The sequence below is a fragment of the Rhinolophus ferrumequinum genome, chromosome 3 (genome assembly GCF_004115265.2).
Source record: "Rhinolophus ferrumequinum isolate MPI-CBG mRhiFer1 chromosome 3, mRhiFer1_v1.p, whole genome shotgun sequence".
Taxonomy (NCBI): Eukaryota; Metazoa; Chordata; class Mammalia; order Chiroptera; family Rhinolophidae; genus Rhinolophus; species Rhinolophus ferrumequinum.
The window spans coordinates 4946504-4962597 of record NC_046286.1 but is presented as its reverse complement, the minus strand read 5'-3'; the positions used below and the strand labels follow the sequence as shown (position 1 = coordinate 4962597).

At 39.6% G+C, this 16094-nt stretch overlaps 1 protein-coding gene across 1 annotated transcript in view; it reads right to left on the bottom strand.

Annotated features, from left to right (window-relative positions):
• Nucleotides 1-16094, bottom strand: part of BLTP3A (bridge-like lipid transfer protein family member 3A) — a 52836-nt gene that overhangs the window by 26467 nt on the left and 10275 nt on the right. Inside the window, exons 2-4 of the mRNA XM_033098015.1 lie at nt 4962-5124; nt 4839-4877; nt 3932-4023 (exon numbers count right to left, since the gene is read on the bottom strand). Coding sequence (XP_032953906.1) covers nt 3932-4023; nt 4839-4877; nt 4962-5124 — 294 coding nt within the window. The remainder of the gene's footprint in view (nt 1-3931; nt 4024-4838; nt 4878-4961; nt 5125-16094) is intronic.

Genomic DNA, 16094 nt, shown 5'->3' with positions numbered 1-16094 from the left:
ACAATTTAAAAATTAAAACAAACCGATATAAAACTCCTGGAAGATAACAGGAGAAAACCTAGACGACCTTGGGGAGGGTGACACCTTTGTAGATACAACACCAAAGACATGGTCCATGAAACAAATCATGGATAAGCTGGATTTCATTAAATTAAAAACTTCTATTCTGCAAAAGGCAGTATCAAGAGAATGAGAAGACAAGCCACAGACTGGGAGAAAATATTGCAAAAGACACATCTGTTTAAAGACTGTTATCCAAAAATATACAAAAACTCTCAAAACTCAAACAATAAGAAAACAAACAACCCAATTAGAACATAGGCCAAAGATATTCATAGACACCTCACCAAAGATACACAAATGGCAAACAGGTACAAGGAAGGTGCTCTACATCATACGCCCTCAGGGAAATGCAAATGAAAACAATGAGATTCCACTACACCTATTAGAATGGCCCACATCCGGAACACTGGCAAGGATATGGAGCAGCAGAAACTCTCACTATTGCTGGCGGGAATGCAAAATGGTGCGGCCACATTGGAAGATGGTTGGCGGCTGCTTACAAAACTAAACATCCTTTTACCACACAATCTAGCAATCAGGCTCCTTCATATTCACCCAAAGGGGCTGAAAACTTATGTCCACACAAAACCTTACATATGGACATGTATAACAGCTTATTCATAACTGCCAAAATTTGGAAGCAACCAAGATGTCCTTCAGTAGATGATGGATACGTAAACTGTGGGACATCCAGATAATGAAATACACTTAAGCGCCATGAAAAGACCTGGAGGAACCTTAAATGCATATTACTAAGTGAAAGAAGCCAACCTAAAAAGATGGAATCATACTGTATGATTCCAACTATATGACATTCTGAAAAAGGAAACAATACAGAGACAGTAAAAAGACCAATGATTGCCAGGGATTAGGGGTGGGGAGAGGAACAAATAGGTGGAGCACAGAGGGCTTTTCAGGCAGTGAAAATACACTGTAGGATTCTGAAATGACAGACACATGTCATTATACATTTGTCCAAAAACACAGAAAGTGCCAACAGGAATGAATCTTAATGTAGACTATGGACTCCGGGTGACAGGGATGCGTCAGTGTAGCATCACCGATTGTGACGAATGTCCCGCTCTGGTGGAGGTGTTGGTAATGGGAGAGGCTGTGTGTGTGGCAGTAGGGGTACATGGGAACTCTCCATACCCTCCTCAATATTACTGTAAAACTAAAACTGCTATAAACAAAATTGTCCTTAAAAAAATAAAGTAACTGAAACAAGTGAACTTCTCTGTATGTCAAATCAGTATCCAACCACATGAAGATTTCAAGTGACTTGAGAACACGGTATTTTGACTATTCATCCCTAATGGTATATATCATAGGATTAAAACACACATACACACACACACACACACACACACACAGAAATCTACTGCATTTCGTAGTCTTGATAATTATAATATTGGTTTTGTCATGTTTTTTGAAACTATCAAAGAAGTAAATTATTTATTACTATATTATTGTTGTTAGGAACCAAGATCTGAATAAAAAACACAAATATTATAAAAAACACAAAAAATCAGATGTTAGGAACCAACATCTGAATAAAAAACACAAATATTAAATCTAAAAAGTTAACTCAAAATCCTCTTTCTAAAATTTGCATTGAGAAATATCAGGATGTTATCAAGATTTATTTTTCTTTCTTAAAAATACCTTTTCCCTAAATCTGAACACTGAAAAGCCCTCAAAGCAATGACAACTCAATGAATACCAGTTAGCTCAAAGCGTAATCTCGAAATAACATTTCTCACTAAAAGGAATCAGCATCCCTTGGAGAAATGTCTGATTCCAGGTCTGAGGTAAGGATGTACAGAGAAGCCTGAAACATCTTGTTCTGTCTAAAAGCAGGAAAATTACTGGATTCTTGTCCAGGACACAGGAGGTTACTCTGTACGGTTCTCACTGGCCAAAGATGGGGACATCTGAACACCAAAAATAATAATGACTATAAAAGTTTGACATACAACAAACATATTGAAAAAGTAAATGTAAATGTAGGATATAAGAAATGTAAAACGTGAAAGCATGTAAAAAGAATGTAAAACATGAACTATTTATTACTACCACTCTGGAAAAGTTTGACAGTTTCTTAAAAAGTTAAACCCATACCTACCATACTACCCAACCATTCCACTCCTAGGCATTTACCCAAGGAAAATAAAGCACAGAACCATACAGAAACCTGTATACGATTGTATGTATCAGCATTATTCACAATAGTCAAAAACTGAAAATAAAAGTCCATCAACAAGTTGTGGTATTTCCACAGAATGGAATATTATTACTCAGCAATAACAGGAATGAACTATTGATACACTCAACAACAGGGAGGAATCTCAAAACAATTATGCTGAATAAAAGAAGACTAAAAACAATGCATACTATATGATTTCATTTATATAAAATTATAGAAAATGCAAACTAATCTATATGACAAAGCCAGTGTTTGTCTGGGGCTAGGAGGGGGTGGATAAGGGAAAGAGGGGATACAAAGGAGAACAATACGTGTGGGTGTGATGGATATGTTCATTATTATCTGGATGGTATTTAAGGGTTCATAGGTATATGCATACGCCAGAACTTATCAAATTGTATAGGTTATATATGTGCAGTCTATTTTATGTCCATTATACTGTAATGAAGCTGTAAAAAGAAATCCATGGATTCAAAATGATAAGCCTCCTTCTTCCTCCCCACACCCCAAAAAAATCTCTGGAGATTATTAGGGTGTGAACTCATAATTCTTTTTCTATTGAGATAAATTTACATATAACATTGTATTAGTTTTAGATGTTAGTTTTAAATTTGATTTGATAAAGATAAAGAATCCAGCATTTATCCTGACATTCCTGTACAAACTATATTTCAGGGTAATCAAATAGTTGGTGAAAGAACATCCTTTATAGAAAATCACAACTAATGAACGCGATGGGAAGAAAATAATTATAAAATCCCTATTTTGCATCCCACAATGAAATAAAGGATCTAAATAGCTGTCATCAATGGTCCTTGAGCCATGAGGCGAAAGGTAGCTGAGGATCTTATCATAATGGACAAATCGGGCCAAAATCATTGGAATCCACTAATTAACCTTAACCAAAGCAACATTATATGCCTTCAGATATGTTACAATAGGAAACACACAGAACCATTTCTGAACTATTCTTACAAAAAAAAAACCCAAAAATGGAATCAAATCAAGCCTTTAAATCTAATTAGCAGATTAAATAAGAAACATTTTAAATGACACCATGAGGACACAATCAGCCAAAAATATAAAATGCAGGAAATCCTTTAGAAAAAACAATCCAGTTTCTACAAAGAACAAAAGGTATATTAAAAAGTATGCGTGGGGGGCATATTGTTTAGAATTAAAAAGTTTTAAAACTCATATCACCCAAATATAATGTATAGGACTCTTTTGATTAACACTGTATTATAAAAAAATATTTTAGACACAATTCAAGAAAATTGAATATGAAATACATATTAGATAATATTAAGGAATTCCTGTTAATTCCATTAATTGTGATAATAATATTGCAGGGTTGTTTTTTTCCCTTCTTTTCCCAGTCCTTGCCTGTTAAAGATACATGATAAAGCATTTACAGATGGAAGCATGTAGAGTCTGGGCTTTGCTTTCAAGTACTGCAGCACAAACACACACACACAAGATGATAGGCGAAAGGTGAAAAAATGGCGAAATGTTGACCATTGGTGAAGTGAGATCTTGGGTGCATGGTGGTTCATCACACTGTTCTCCCTACTTTAGTGTATGTTTGAAATTTTCCATAATAAAAAGTTTTTATTTTTTAACTTAAAGGGTGATCTGGACCAGTTCATGTTTCCAACTCACCTCTGCCCTGCAGCGAGGGCGATGGGAGACTGCCCGTTGGGGGGCCGAGGCTCCTCACACGTCTTCATCTCCACCTCGACCTTATCCAGACACTGGAATAAAACCCACAGAGCGCTAAGCATCGGGACAACAGCCCACAGAGCACGACTGTGCCTTCTTCATCTCTGTGCTGCCAGGGCCTAGTCGAGTGCCAGGCTCCCCGTGGGCACACATACTCCTGTAACACATGTGCAAGCATCTACCTGGGCCCATTCATGTCGCTCCCATAGGACGTGGGGGGCGGGTGGGTGGCAAGGAGAACTAATATGAACACACACTTCTGCTCTTTGCTGGGTCACGAGCAACAAAGTCCTTTGTTGAGCGAATGAACGAACAAACTGAAATGCAAGGACAGCTCTCATCTTTCCCCTTCCATTTACTTTAGCAGCAGAGCTCCCTGCGAAGCGTGGGATTAGCTCACAGCAGAAAACTGAAACGCACCCAAGTTACAGAGATATTACTATTCCTGGGGAGTCCAGTCTTTGGGATAAAGATATAAATCAATCAGTTCCTGAAGGGTTTTCTGCTGATAATTACCCAATCGTCAACATGAACTAAACTTCTTTTCCTTCTGTCAGGATTCCAAGGGAAAACAGGGAAACCTAAAGTTAGACGTAGGCAGCAAAACTTAGGAGAAACCACAAAACAAAACCAACTCGAGACTCCTGTCCTGTGCGTCGGTGCTCGTTCCTAGACTGCCCAGCAGTTCCAGAATAAGTCCAGACAACAGTCATCGTCTGAGAGAGCAGCTCCCACGCCTCCAAAAGGGACACCCTATGAGGCCTCCTCCCCAGCTTCTCTCAGATCTTTTAAAACCCGACCCCAGCCATCCCCATTTTGATTACTTGCAATCGAAACAGGCCATTACCAAGCAAATTGGGTGCGTCTTCAACTTTGTCCACTGGATCTGAAAGAGAAAAGTGGAGCGTCAGGGCCGTGGAGGGCAGGCCTGCTGGCCGAGGAGAGCAACACACGCTCACCCCATTCTTACCCGGATGGAGGCCCTGTTGCAATAGACCCGAGTGATGGCTAACCAGGTGGGCAGCTCCAGCACATTCTGCAGAACCTCTTCATCCAGCTCCAAGTTGGTCAGCTGACCTTCCCCTTTCAGGGTGCTCAGATTGATTTTGTCTGGGGAAAGATTCTTAGTGAACCTGAAAAGAGTAATGATAAGAAGCTATGATTTCCATGGGAATCTGCTCAGTGGGCAGGATAGCCAATAACATGTCCGAATTTAAAGAGAACGTTTAAGAATTACTGTCTAATGACCAAACTGTATCTATGCCACGTAAGATGGTAGGTGAGACCGATCATTCTACTCATGATTATGTCATTTTTCTCCTCAAGAACCCACGAGGGGATGCTGGGGAAATGGCTGTAGCAGTGGCAACGTAGCCTTTTGATATTTTTGAATTCCCACCTAAAAACAAAGCAATTAGACAGCAACACAAAAATCCCATGGATAACATTTAAAACAAAACTGGAAGATAAGACAGCCTCATAACCCCCGATATACATGCAGATGGAGAAAAAACATCACCAGCCACAAGACATGGGAGCTCTGAGCAGCTGTGCAGGTCAACATCGAAGGGAGACCAACACGGAGGGCAGCTGACGGAGCAGAGAACAGAACCCCAACACAACCAAGTGCTAAATGAAAACAATGTGGGCCAATCTGAGAATAGCAATTAAAACGAGGGGTTCTGTTCGCTGCCAGGAGTCCCCAGTGAGGCCCAAAGGAGCTGGAGCAATCTAGTCCTATAAACTCTCACAACTAACGGAGGCTCCTTCCCAAGACAGGGCCCCCCACACTGAGGAACTGCTGGGGGAGGAATCCAAACTGAGCGAGACAGGGATAACAGAAATGAAGAGAAGAGAGCCATGGGGAACCGACCAGGACCCCTCAGAGAGCAAGCCATTATATTTTTTAACACACCTTGAAATACAGAAGAGGGAGCTCTACTGAGGTTAGAATATGAAACAGTAACCGGCTAATCATTAGCTTGTTAAGCAGGGTAAAACCCCAGACCCTAACACAAACCTCTGATGTGATCAAAGAACACACAACCACCTATAGTCTTGCCAAAAGGATTGAACCTGAATCTCATTGTGCTATTGCGTCCAGCAGCTGATTTGCAGGAAATACAGGACAGAGGAAAACTGCTGAATTGCACCCTAAGTGTGCAATCAGCAAAATCCAGACCGCGGGAAACTCGATGGGTCAGGTGGCCTGCACACACAGCTCACACAGGCCAGCCTTCTCACTGTTCCACACTCACTGTCAGAAGCCTTTGCTCAAGGGCTCTTGCCACCCACTCTCGTTCCTGGAGCACCCTCGTCACCCTCTGCTATTCGAGGGCCAACTCAAGACTTCCCACTAGGCTTTCTTTCCCTAAGTGATGCATCTCACATTAAACTCGGAGGGTCTTAGGGTGTTCTCTAATTCTCCCACGTGTGACCCCCCCGCCCCGCACCACGAGGTGTTTAGGTCATGTTACCTGACAGAATGCTGGGCCTACATTCCTCTTAGCTAATTGCCCTGCTGGCTAACCAGCCCCCTTCTCTCATCTCTTTGGCTGGATCAACTGGAGGCCACTTCCTCACAGCATAAACCTGTCGCCTGCGTGACAAACTCTCCACATGAATCTCCTCCCTGTAATCCTCACGGTTGCTGCCTCTCACAATCACTGTTTTCCACCGCAATAATTGTACTTTGCCCTCCATCCGTAACTATACTTATGTAAATTAGACGCAAACAATTGCCTTTAGAGTTATATATTGTTTACCAACTTTTATTTTTCACACATATCCTTTCCTTTTACTAAACTGTGTTTTTAGTATTTTTGGTTTTCCGTGAACCATAACACCATGACATGCAAAAGCTTTATCTTTAAATTTTTTTCTATAATGCCTAAAATGATACTACTATGTAAAAAGGCTCTTTAACAATTTTTTAAATGACTGTAAAAAATTTTTTGGAAAGTTTATCAACATGCAAAACAATACCATATGATAATAAGGGATGCACTGGTGTGGGAAAGGTGTTAGGAAAATTTGCCTTCGTTGGCTGATGTGAGCTTTTGTCTGTCAGCCTTTTGTTCCCTCACACGAGAGACTGAATGTGAGCTTTGTCTGTTTGTTCCCTCACATGTGGAGGACTGCATGTGAAGTTTGTCCCAGACTAACTCTGAGCTGGCTTTCGGTCTGTTTTGCCCGAATCAGCAGATGAGGTAGAAAAAGTAACTAAGTTCTATCACAATAACGTGTTGCCAGGCTTTGGAAGGCCTTGGGCCGATGGTTCCAGGCGAGAATAGTAAGTATTGTTTGTCCGAATGAACTGTGAACTGGCCCTTCAGCCGGATAAGCAATATTTTTATCACAGTATCTGCCAGACCCGCCTGGAACTGGCCATTCCCGGAGGGGAAGGCAGGAACAAGGAGCCTGGCTCTAAGGTACATCTGAAAAAAATATATGAGACAGACCTCAGTTGGCAGTGTAATTTCGTCATTTGTCATTGGTGATTCTTTATCATTCTAACATTTTGGAAACTCATATACAACATGCAGCTTACACCACCAGGAGACGCCGTGACTTCCAGCTGCGGACCTGGTGAGGGCTGGGGTTCCCAGCCTCTCTAGTGTTGTTCCCCACAATTAGCCTCCATGAGAACTGGTTAGCCTTTTGAAAACTTGTATGCAGCTTACAGCATCAGGAGACGCCCCAGCTTCCAACGACAACAGCAGCAATGGCAGCAGCTGCAGCATTCGTGGGACCTAGCAAGCAGCAGTGGGAGACTGAGGCGTCTCCCACTTTCCCCACTGCGGACCTGGCAAGGTTTTGATTCCTGACCTTTCCACTGTTGTTTTTCCTATGGTTTGGTGAGCTTTTGGCATCTACTGTAATAGCAACTATCCTATAGAGCTTATTACTGCTTTTGGATACTTCTTATTGATATTATTTGCATATTTAGCCAAGTGATCTTTGATCAATAGTAAACATATGCTGGCATCTGTTAAACTTATAAGTGTGTGTGTACTCCTTTGACATGACATTGGTATCAATGTATATAGTTTAGTCTTAACCACCTTTACTTTCTCTCATTAACATATTCTTTTAAGTGCCTTTGTCTTTTGCTATCGCATATTGCTAAATACATTGATTAGACATAGCTAAATAAATTCATCAGCCCCACTCCAGTGTGCCCCTCTTCCTTTTCCCCGCTCGTCATTACAGCTGGCATGGTAACAGCTTCAGGAAAGTGCTTACCTGTGGGACAGGGGAGGCTGCACAGGAAGCTTCAACTGTACGGATAAAGGTTGTTTCTCCAGTTGGGAGGTGACTGCATGGCTGTTCCTTATATTACTCTATGTACTTTTTCATCTGGTAACTGTTTCATAATAAATCAGATTTCTGTCAATGACCTATCGTATGTACTTACTGTTGGGAGAACTACTCTGCCATGGGTCTCACACTTTACACGGTCTTACTGGATATGCCAAAAACGCAGGGCCCTGACCACTCCGTACCCAGGCCCCGTCTCAGGACTGTCCTGCAGAGATCGGCTTTGAGGAATGAAGTAATGTCCCGCTCTAGGACAAAGAGGATGCTTGCTGCCCACCTACCCAAAGCAATGGATTGCCCAAGCTCAGTGTTCCCTTCCTATAACACGTGTGCAGGCATGTCTGGGCCCACTCAAGGCACTCCCACGGGACTGTGTGTGTGTGGAGGGGGGCAAGGAGAACCAATACAAGCATCTGCTCGTGCTGCTTGCTGGGCCATGAGGAACAAAGTCCTTTTCTCTGATCCAGGAGTCTCCTGTGTTCTGCCACATCCAGGAACTATAGCAGGCTAACGAGCTTTTAAATAGGGGAAAATAAAATCCCAGGTCCTTACATATACTCTTACTGATTTCAATTAATAAAAAGAAATTTAAGTCAACATTTACTGAGTACGAACCAATTTTATTCTCTGAACCACAAGGACAAGCTTTCTCTAATGGCTCCTATCCTCTGAAAACTAACTTGCCACAGAAGGAAAGAATTCCTCTTTTCCTCCAAGGAATGACTACCTACGAGGAAACAGGACTGGAGTGAAAGGAAAGAAAGAACATCTTAAACACTTCCACTCCATGGAACAACAACAATGAAAAGTAAAGGAAGATACAGTGCACGTCCCTGAGGAACTTGGAGGAAAACATGGTCCTGAGGGAAGAAAAGGAAAGCAGAAAACAACTCAGCATTACTTGTAATCACTAGGTCCAGGCAGGCTTTCTTTATCAAGTCCCTCGTATATTTACATAAGATATTATTCCCTCCTAGCAACCCTTTCTCTACTGTTAAGTATCAGGAAAGCCACACTCAGCCCAGAAATAGGGGCGGGGCATCCTTCAGAAGTATTAGTCTTAAGGATAAGAATATTTGAAGACATAAAATTAGTTTGTAAAGACTGTAAGTTTCCTCCTGTCCTGCCCACAGATCCTAATAAGACCTCATCTCCCTACCTCAGCTGAGATCCCGGGAGGGAAGAGCCACTGTCAGAGACGGGCGTCAGGAATCCTTTAACATGCAGGAGCTGGGAGAAAAGGCTGAGAATCACTAATTTACGCTACTTTTCCTTATGATAAAAAAGGCATTTTTAAGAAAATAAAGTGACAGGGATTTTTTTCCAATATGTTCCTCTCTGAAAAAAAGAGGAACATACCTCAAAAAAAATGAAACATAAACACAGTTAAGAGTAAGTGACACTGCTTGTTAGCAATAACATTCTCAGCGTGATTATACTAAATAGGTACCATAAATCTAATTTGTATATTGTATTCTATGCAAAATCTAACTCCATTTTACAGCTCCATATAAAATAAATGTCACTTTAGAAGCCTTGAAAAAACAAGTATGAGATTGTATTACATTTCATCCTAACCTCGCCAGTGTTTAGGGCAATGTATCTCAAACTACGCTCCTCTGATCACCTGAGTGGAATCACTTGGGTACGTTTAATATGCAGATTATTGAGCCACACCCCAGATACGCTGAATCACAATGGAGAAGGGCTAAGAAATCTGCCTTTTAACAAACTCAAGGTGATTTTTTTCTGTTCTCTAAAATTTGAGAATGCTTTTAACTGGAGGTTTCAGTTGACCAGCTAAAATAATTCAAGGAAGGGAAAATGAGAGGCTGCATGCAGATGGAAAACAAATGCATAAATTCATTCTTCAAGTACAAAGTTTTTAACTTCTATTCTATTTATGGCTTGGTGGTTTAGAGTTAGACTTGGGCTCAAAACCTGGCTCTCTAATGCTGTAACTTTAGACAAACTGTTGAACCAACCTCACGGGGCTGCTGGGATTAAAAGAGCTAACTAATGTAAGTTAAATACCTGGCATGTATTAAGTGCTCAATAAATAAATCATAATAATTGTTATTTCTGGAGTCCACTACTTTCTTTCTTTAGAAAAGGCTTAAATTATCATCTTTAAAAAAAGGGCTTTTTTATCATAATGAAAGGCACACCTGATCATTTCACAACGGATACAAATGTCCAGTCATTATGTTGTACATCTAAAACTAATATAACATTGTATGTCAATTTTTAAAAAAGGTTTAGGAGGCTAAGGTTATTATCATCGGACTCAGGTTTCCTTTCAGAGACAGCGCTCAGATCTGTCTTTCTATCTCAATGCAGCATCTCCATTCCGAGTATACTTATTTCTATCCTTTGGATAGAAAGGTTATCGGGAAACTGAAATCTGAACAAGGTTAAAACTGAATTAATAGGGCCGGCCCGGTGGCTCAGGTGGTTAGAGCTCCATGCTCCTAACCCCAAAGGCTGCCGGTTCGATTCCCACATGGGCCAGTGGGCTCTCAACCACAAGGTTGCCAGTTCAATTCCTCGAGTCCCGCAAGGGATGGTGGGCTGTGCCCCCTGCAACTAAGATTGAACACGGCACCTTGAGCTGAGCTGCCGCTGCGCTCCCGGATGGTTCAGTTGGTTGGAGCGCGTCCTCTCAACCACAAGGTTGCCGGTTCTACTCCCACAAGGGATGGTGGGCTGTGCCCCCTGCAACTAGCAACGGCAACTGGACATGGAGCTGGGCTGCGCCCTCTATAACTAAGACTGAAAAGACAACAACCTGAAGCTGAACGGCACCCTCCACAACTAAGATTGAAAGGACAACAACTTGACTTGGAAAAAAGTCCTGGAAGTACACACTGTTCCCCAATAAAGTCCTGTTCCCCTTCCCCAATAAAATCTTAAAAAACAAACAAACAAAAAAACTGAATTAATGTTTCCCAAAACCCATTATATCCCACTCTGGCTCCAGGATTAGATTTTTATCCCTTCTCTCTCTAGTACTAACGGGTCACAAGAGAACATAGGACAGGGAATAAAATCATCAATGAAGCTAGTCAAAATCAAGCTTGTAAAGGCAAGGCCAACCAATTGACAACAGGCCTCCCGATGAATTTTATAGCCATGTCAACTGGCAAATGACAACGCTGACTTCTTCAGGACAGTTTTAACAGCATCTAGACCACCACAGGCTGTTCTCCCATAATAGTAGAAACGATGTAACATATATTTGCTTATTAATTTATCAATTTACTATTAGGATTCAACAAAAAATGGATATCACCTGATTACTTTCTTTAAAAAGGCAGTAAGAATTCTTCCACTGAATTTGTCTGCATTTTATAATAATAACAAAACACAAGTAAAAAGACGCTCCCTGGGGCCAGTTGCTGTGGGGAAGGTTTGTGGAGGTTTGCTCAAGCAAGGACACCACTGACCTAAGATCTGATCTGAAACCATTCCACAGTCGCCGGCACAAACTTTACTCAGCATTTGTGTTCCTCTCTGAGGAAGATATCACTGAGTCCAAGGGTGGCTGAAAAGGCTAATGGAAGCCTGCTATTTATCCACCTCTAGTATGTGGGAAAACATTTTCTGGCCATCTGTTACTGTTACAGAGCACAGAAGCTAAACTGAAATCTAGTTGGAAAAACAGGGTTTTGATCAGGTTTCATTTCTGCCAAAGGACTGCAATCTGCCAGAGACAACAGAGAGAAGCTCTCAGACATCTTTGTGAAAATGTACAATGTTGGGAAGTGAGAATTCTTAGATTTTCACATTCACAGAATTTCTGAGCTAAAAAAGATCTTAAATAATCTTTAGTCCAAGTCTATAATTTGCAAATGGTCAAAAAGTTAAATGATTTGCCCAACAGTCACAGCTAGCCAGCGGTAAAGCTGGGACTACGTAAATGGCAGAAATGGGACCTAACCCAGCATTCATTCAACTCTCCCACGACCTTCATCCTGCAATTCGGTATCTTTATTGCTAATAAGAGAATCAATAATTGCAATAATCTGTCTGCTTTGGGTCCCATAGAAATTGAACCCTCACAGGAGAATTACAAAGGTCCACAAATACGCTTTGCTTTCTTCACTGTTTTTTTCACTAAGGTGATCACAGCCCAGCCCTGGGCTTCTAAGCTGTCCAAATCCACATCCAAGCATTTTCACTGCTCAGCCACACCATAGGCTTGTCTTTAAGCAAAGATATAACACAACACAACACTGCAGCAGTTGATTTAGATGCAGGACCACTGCACCATAGAAACAAAACACCTCAATCACGAAAGTAGCTAACATTCCACCCCAGGCAATCTGCTGAAATATTCCATTCAGTCTTAGAGGTTGCCCTAATAGGTTTACTCTCAAAACTTATTCTTGAACAAATACATGCCTTTCTTAGGAGAAAATTCTCTTTCCTTCTAGATTTTTGCTTGTTCTTTACAACGTTGAGTTTTTAAACTGGTTTTGTATTATTTGAGGTGCGATTTACATAGCGTGGCTTAATTTCAGAACTTATTATTTTGTTCTACTCATCTGATAATCCTTATGCCAATTATCACACTACCTTTATTACTGGAGCTCATTTTAAGTCTTGAAGTAAGTAGTATAAATCCCCTCATTTGTTTTTCAAGATTATTTTGACCATTGTAGGTCCTTTTCCTTTCCATATCAATTTTTAAATCACCCAGCTAATTTGTCAGAAAAAAAAAGCACCTGCTGAAATACTGATTGGGATTGCATTGACACTGGCTCGATTCGGAGAGACTGGATGTACTAAAAATCAGCCCGATTATCCTTAAATATGGTATACGTTCAAGATATGGTATATTTATTTAGGCCTTCTTTAACTCCTCCTACTAATGTTTTGTAGTTTTAGTATACATCTTTTCTTAAATTTATTTCTATATATTTAATATTTTTGACACTATTATAAAGGAAATTTGTTTTTTCTAGTTGTTTGCTGCTAATAGATATCAGTAAAACACTATTTCGACACTGACCTTGTATCCTGAAATCTTACTAAATTCAGTTATGTGCTCTAGTGATTGTTTTGTAGAACTTTAGGATTTTTATGTAAACAATTATATTATCTGTGAATCGGTAAGTTTTAGTTCATTTCCAATCTTTATGACAACTGATATTTGTATATTGATCTTGTATTCGGCACCCTTGCTAAACTAACTTATTAGTTCTAATAACTTTTTTAAAGAAGCCATAACATTTTCTACATAGACATTCACGTTGCCTGCAATATCTTTATTAGGCTTTTGTTACTAGAGTTATGATAGACTTACTAAAACAAGTTTGGAAGTGTTTCCCTTCTTTATTTCCTAAAATAATTTGTGTTAAATAGGTATTTCTTCCTTAAATATTTGAGAGACAGCACCAATAAACCTATCAGGGCCAGGAGTTTTCTTTATGAAAAAGGTTTTCACAACAAATGCAATTTCTTTAATCAATATAGGACTAGCCAGATATTCTATTTCATTTTGTCAGTTCTGATAAGTTGTTTCTCAAATAATTTTGTGCATTTCATCTAAGTTGTCAAATTTATTGACAAAAAAAATTCATAATATCCTTTAATATCTTTTTAACATCTGTAAGATCTAGCTATATCCCCTCTTTCATCCTGATAGTACGTTTTTTTTTCCTTGTACAGTCATGCTAAAGGTTAATTTTATTGATCTTTAAAAAACACAAACGTTTGGCTTCCTTAGTTTTCTCTATTGTTTGCCCTGTTTTCAATTTCACTGATTTCTACTCTTTATTTTTTCTTTCTTCTACTTACTTGGGTTTATTTTGCTCGTCTTTTTCTAGCTTAAGATGAAAAGTTCAATCATTGATTTTTAAACTTTTTTCTTTTAAGCAGTTAAAACTATAAATTTCCCATTGTTTACTTTATTCACTATCTCCCACAAAGTTTGATATATTGAATTTCACTGTCAATTAGACAGAAATATTTTCTAGTTTATTTTACGATGTCTTCTTTGACCATGAGTTACTTAGAAACGTATTTTAAATATTCCAAATTTGGAGAGGTGGCTTTTCTAGCTATCTTGTTACTGATTTCTAATTTAATTCCTTTGTGTCAGGGGATATGTCAGTTTTCGATATTTTTATATTTATTGAGACATATTGTATAGTTTATCTTAATGAACATTCCCTGTACAATAGAAAAGAATGTGTATTCTGCACTTATGTGTAATGTTCTATAAATGTCAGTTACGTGAGGTAATGCATAATGTTATTCAGATCCTTTATATCTTTATTGATATTTTCAAGTTATTCTATCAAGTTATTCTATACTGAAGGAGGAGTATTAAAATTTTCCGGGGTCGGCCCGGTGGCTCAGGGCGGTTGGAGCTCTGTGCTCCTAACTGAAGGCTGCCAGTTCGATTCCCACATGGGCCAGTGGGCTCTCAACCACAAGGTTGCCAGTTCGATTCCTCGACTCCCTCAAGGGATGGTGGGCTCAGCCCCCTGCAACTAAGATTGAACACGGCACCTTGAGCTGAGCTGCCGCTGAGCTCCCGGATGGCTCAGTTGGTTGGAACGCGTCCTCTCAACCAAAAGGTTGCCGGTTCGACTCCCACAAGGGATGGTGGGCTGTGCCCCCTGCAACTAACAATAGCAACTGGACCTGGAGCTGAGCTGCACCCTCCAAAACTAAGACTGAAAGGACAACAACTTGACTTGGAGAAAAGTCCTGAAAGAACACACTGTTCCCCAATAAACTCCTGTTCCCCTACCCCAATTAAAAAAAAAAATTTTTTTCCAACTATGGTTGTGGATTTGCCCTTTTCTCCTTTTAATTGTCTGGTTTTATTTCATGTATATTGAAAGTCTGTTATTAGAGTCATACACCTTTATGATTATATCTTTCGGATGATTTGATCCTTTTATTATGTTTCTTTTTATTTTTAGTAATAATCCTTGTCTTGAGGTCTATTTTATCTGATGATAATATAGCCATTCCAGATTTCTCGTGCTTACTGGTCACGTGTACCTTTTTTCATCCTTTCACTTTCTATTTATGTCTATCCCTTTTATATCCAGTCTGACAATCTGCCTTTAAATTGAAGCATTCAGTTCACTCACATTTAATATAATTGTTGACAGTGTTTGGATTTCGGTTTATCATTCTATTTGTTCCATCTGGTTTTTGTTCTTTATTATTCCTTTCCTGCCTTCTTTTTAGATTAACCTAATATTTTCAGTATTAGTTATACCTCTTTGTGTGTGTGTGTGTGTGCGCGCGCGCTCGTTTGAGAGAGAGAGAGAGAGAGAGAGAGAGAGAGAGAGAGAGACTCTTTAAGGATACAATATGTAACCATAACTTATGATCTACTTAGAGTTCTTTAATACTGCACTACTTCATATAAAAATGTAAGATCCTTGCAACAATGTAGTTCATTTACTGTCCTTCATCTTTTGGACTAATGTTGTCATAGATATTACATCTACATATGCTATAGATCAACAAAATAGTGCTAAACAGTCTTGTCTTTTAAAGAAATTAAGAGAAGAAAAAATATATAGCCTTTTATGTCTACATTTCCAGTGTTCTTCATTCTTTCCTATAGATGCAAGTCTCCATCTGGTGTTATTTCAATTTGAAGAACTTCCTTCAGCATCTATTGTAGTACTGCTAATTCTGTTTTCATTTGTCTAAAAATGTCTTTACTTCACCTTCCATTTTTAAAGGACATTTTAGCTGGATATGAGATTCTAGATTGAGATTCTTTCTTTTGGCATTTTAAAGTATCATC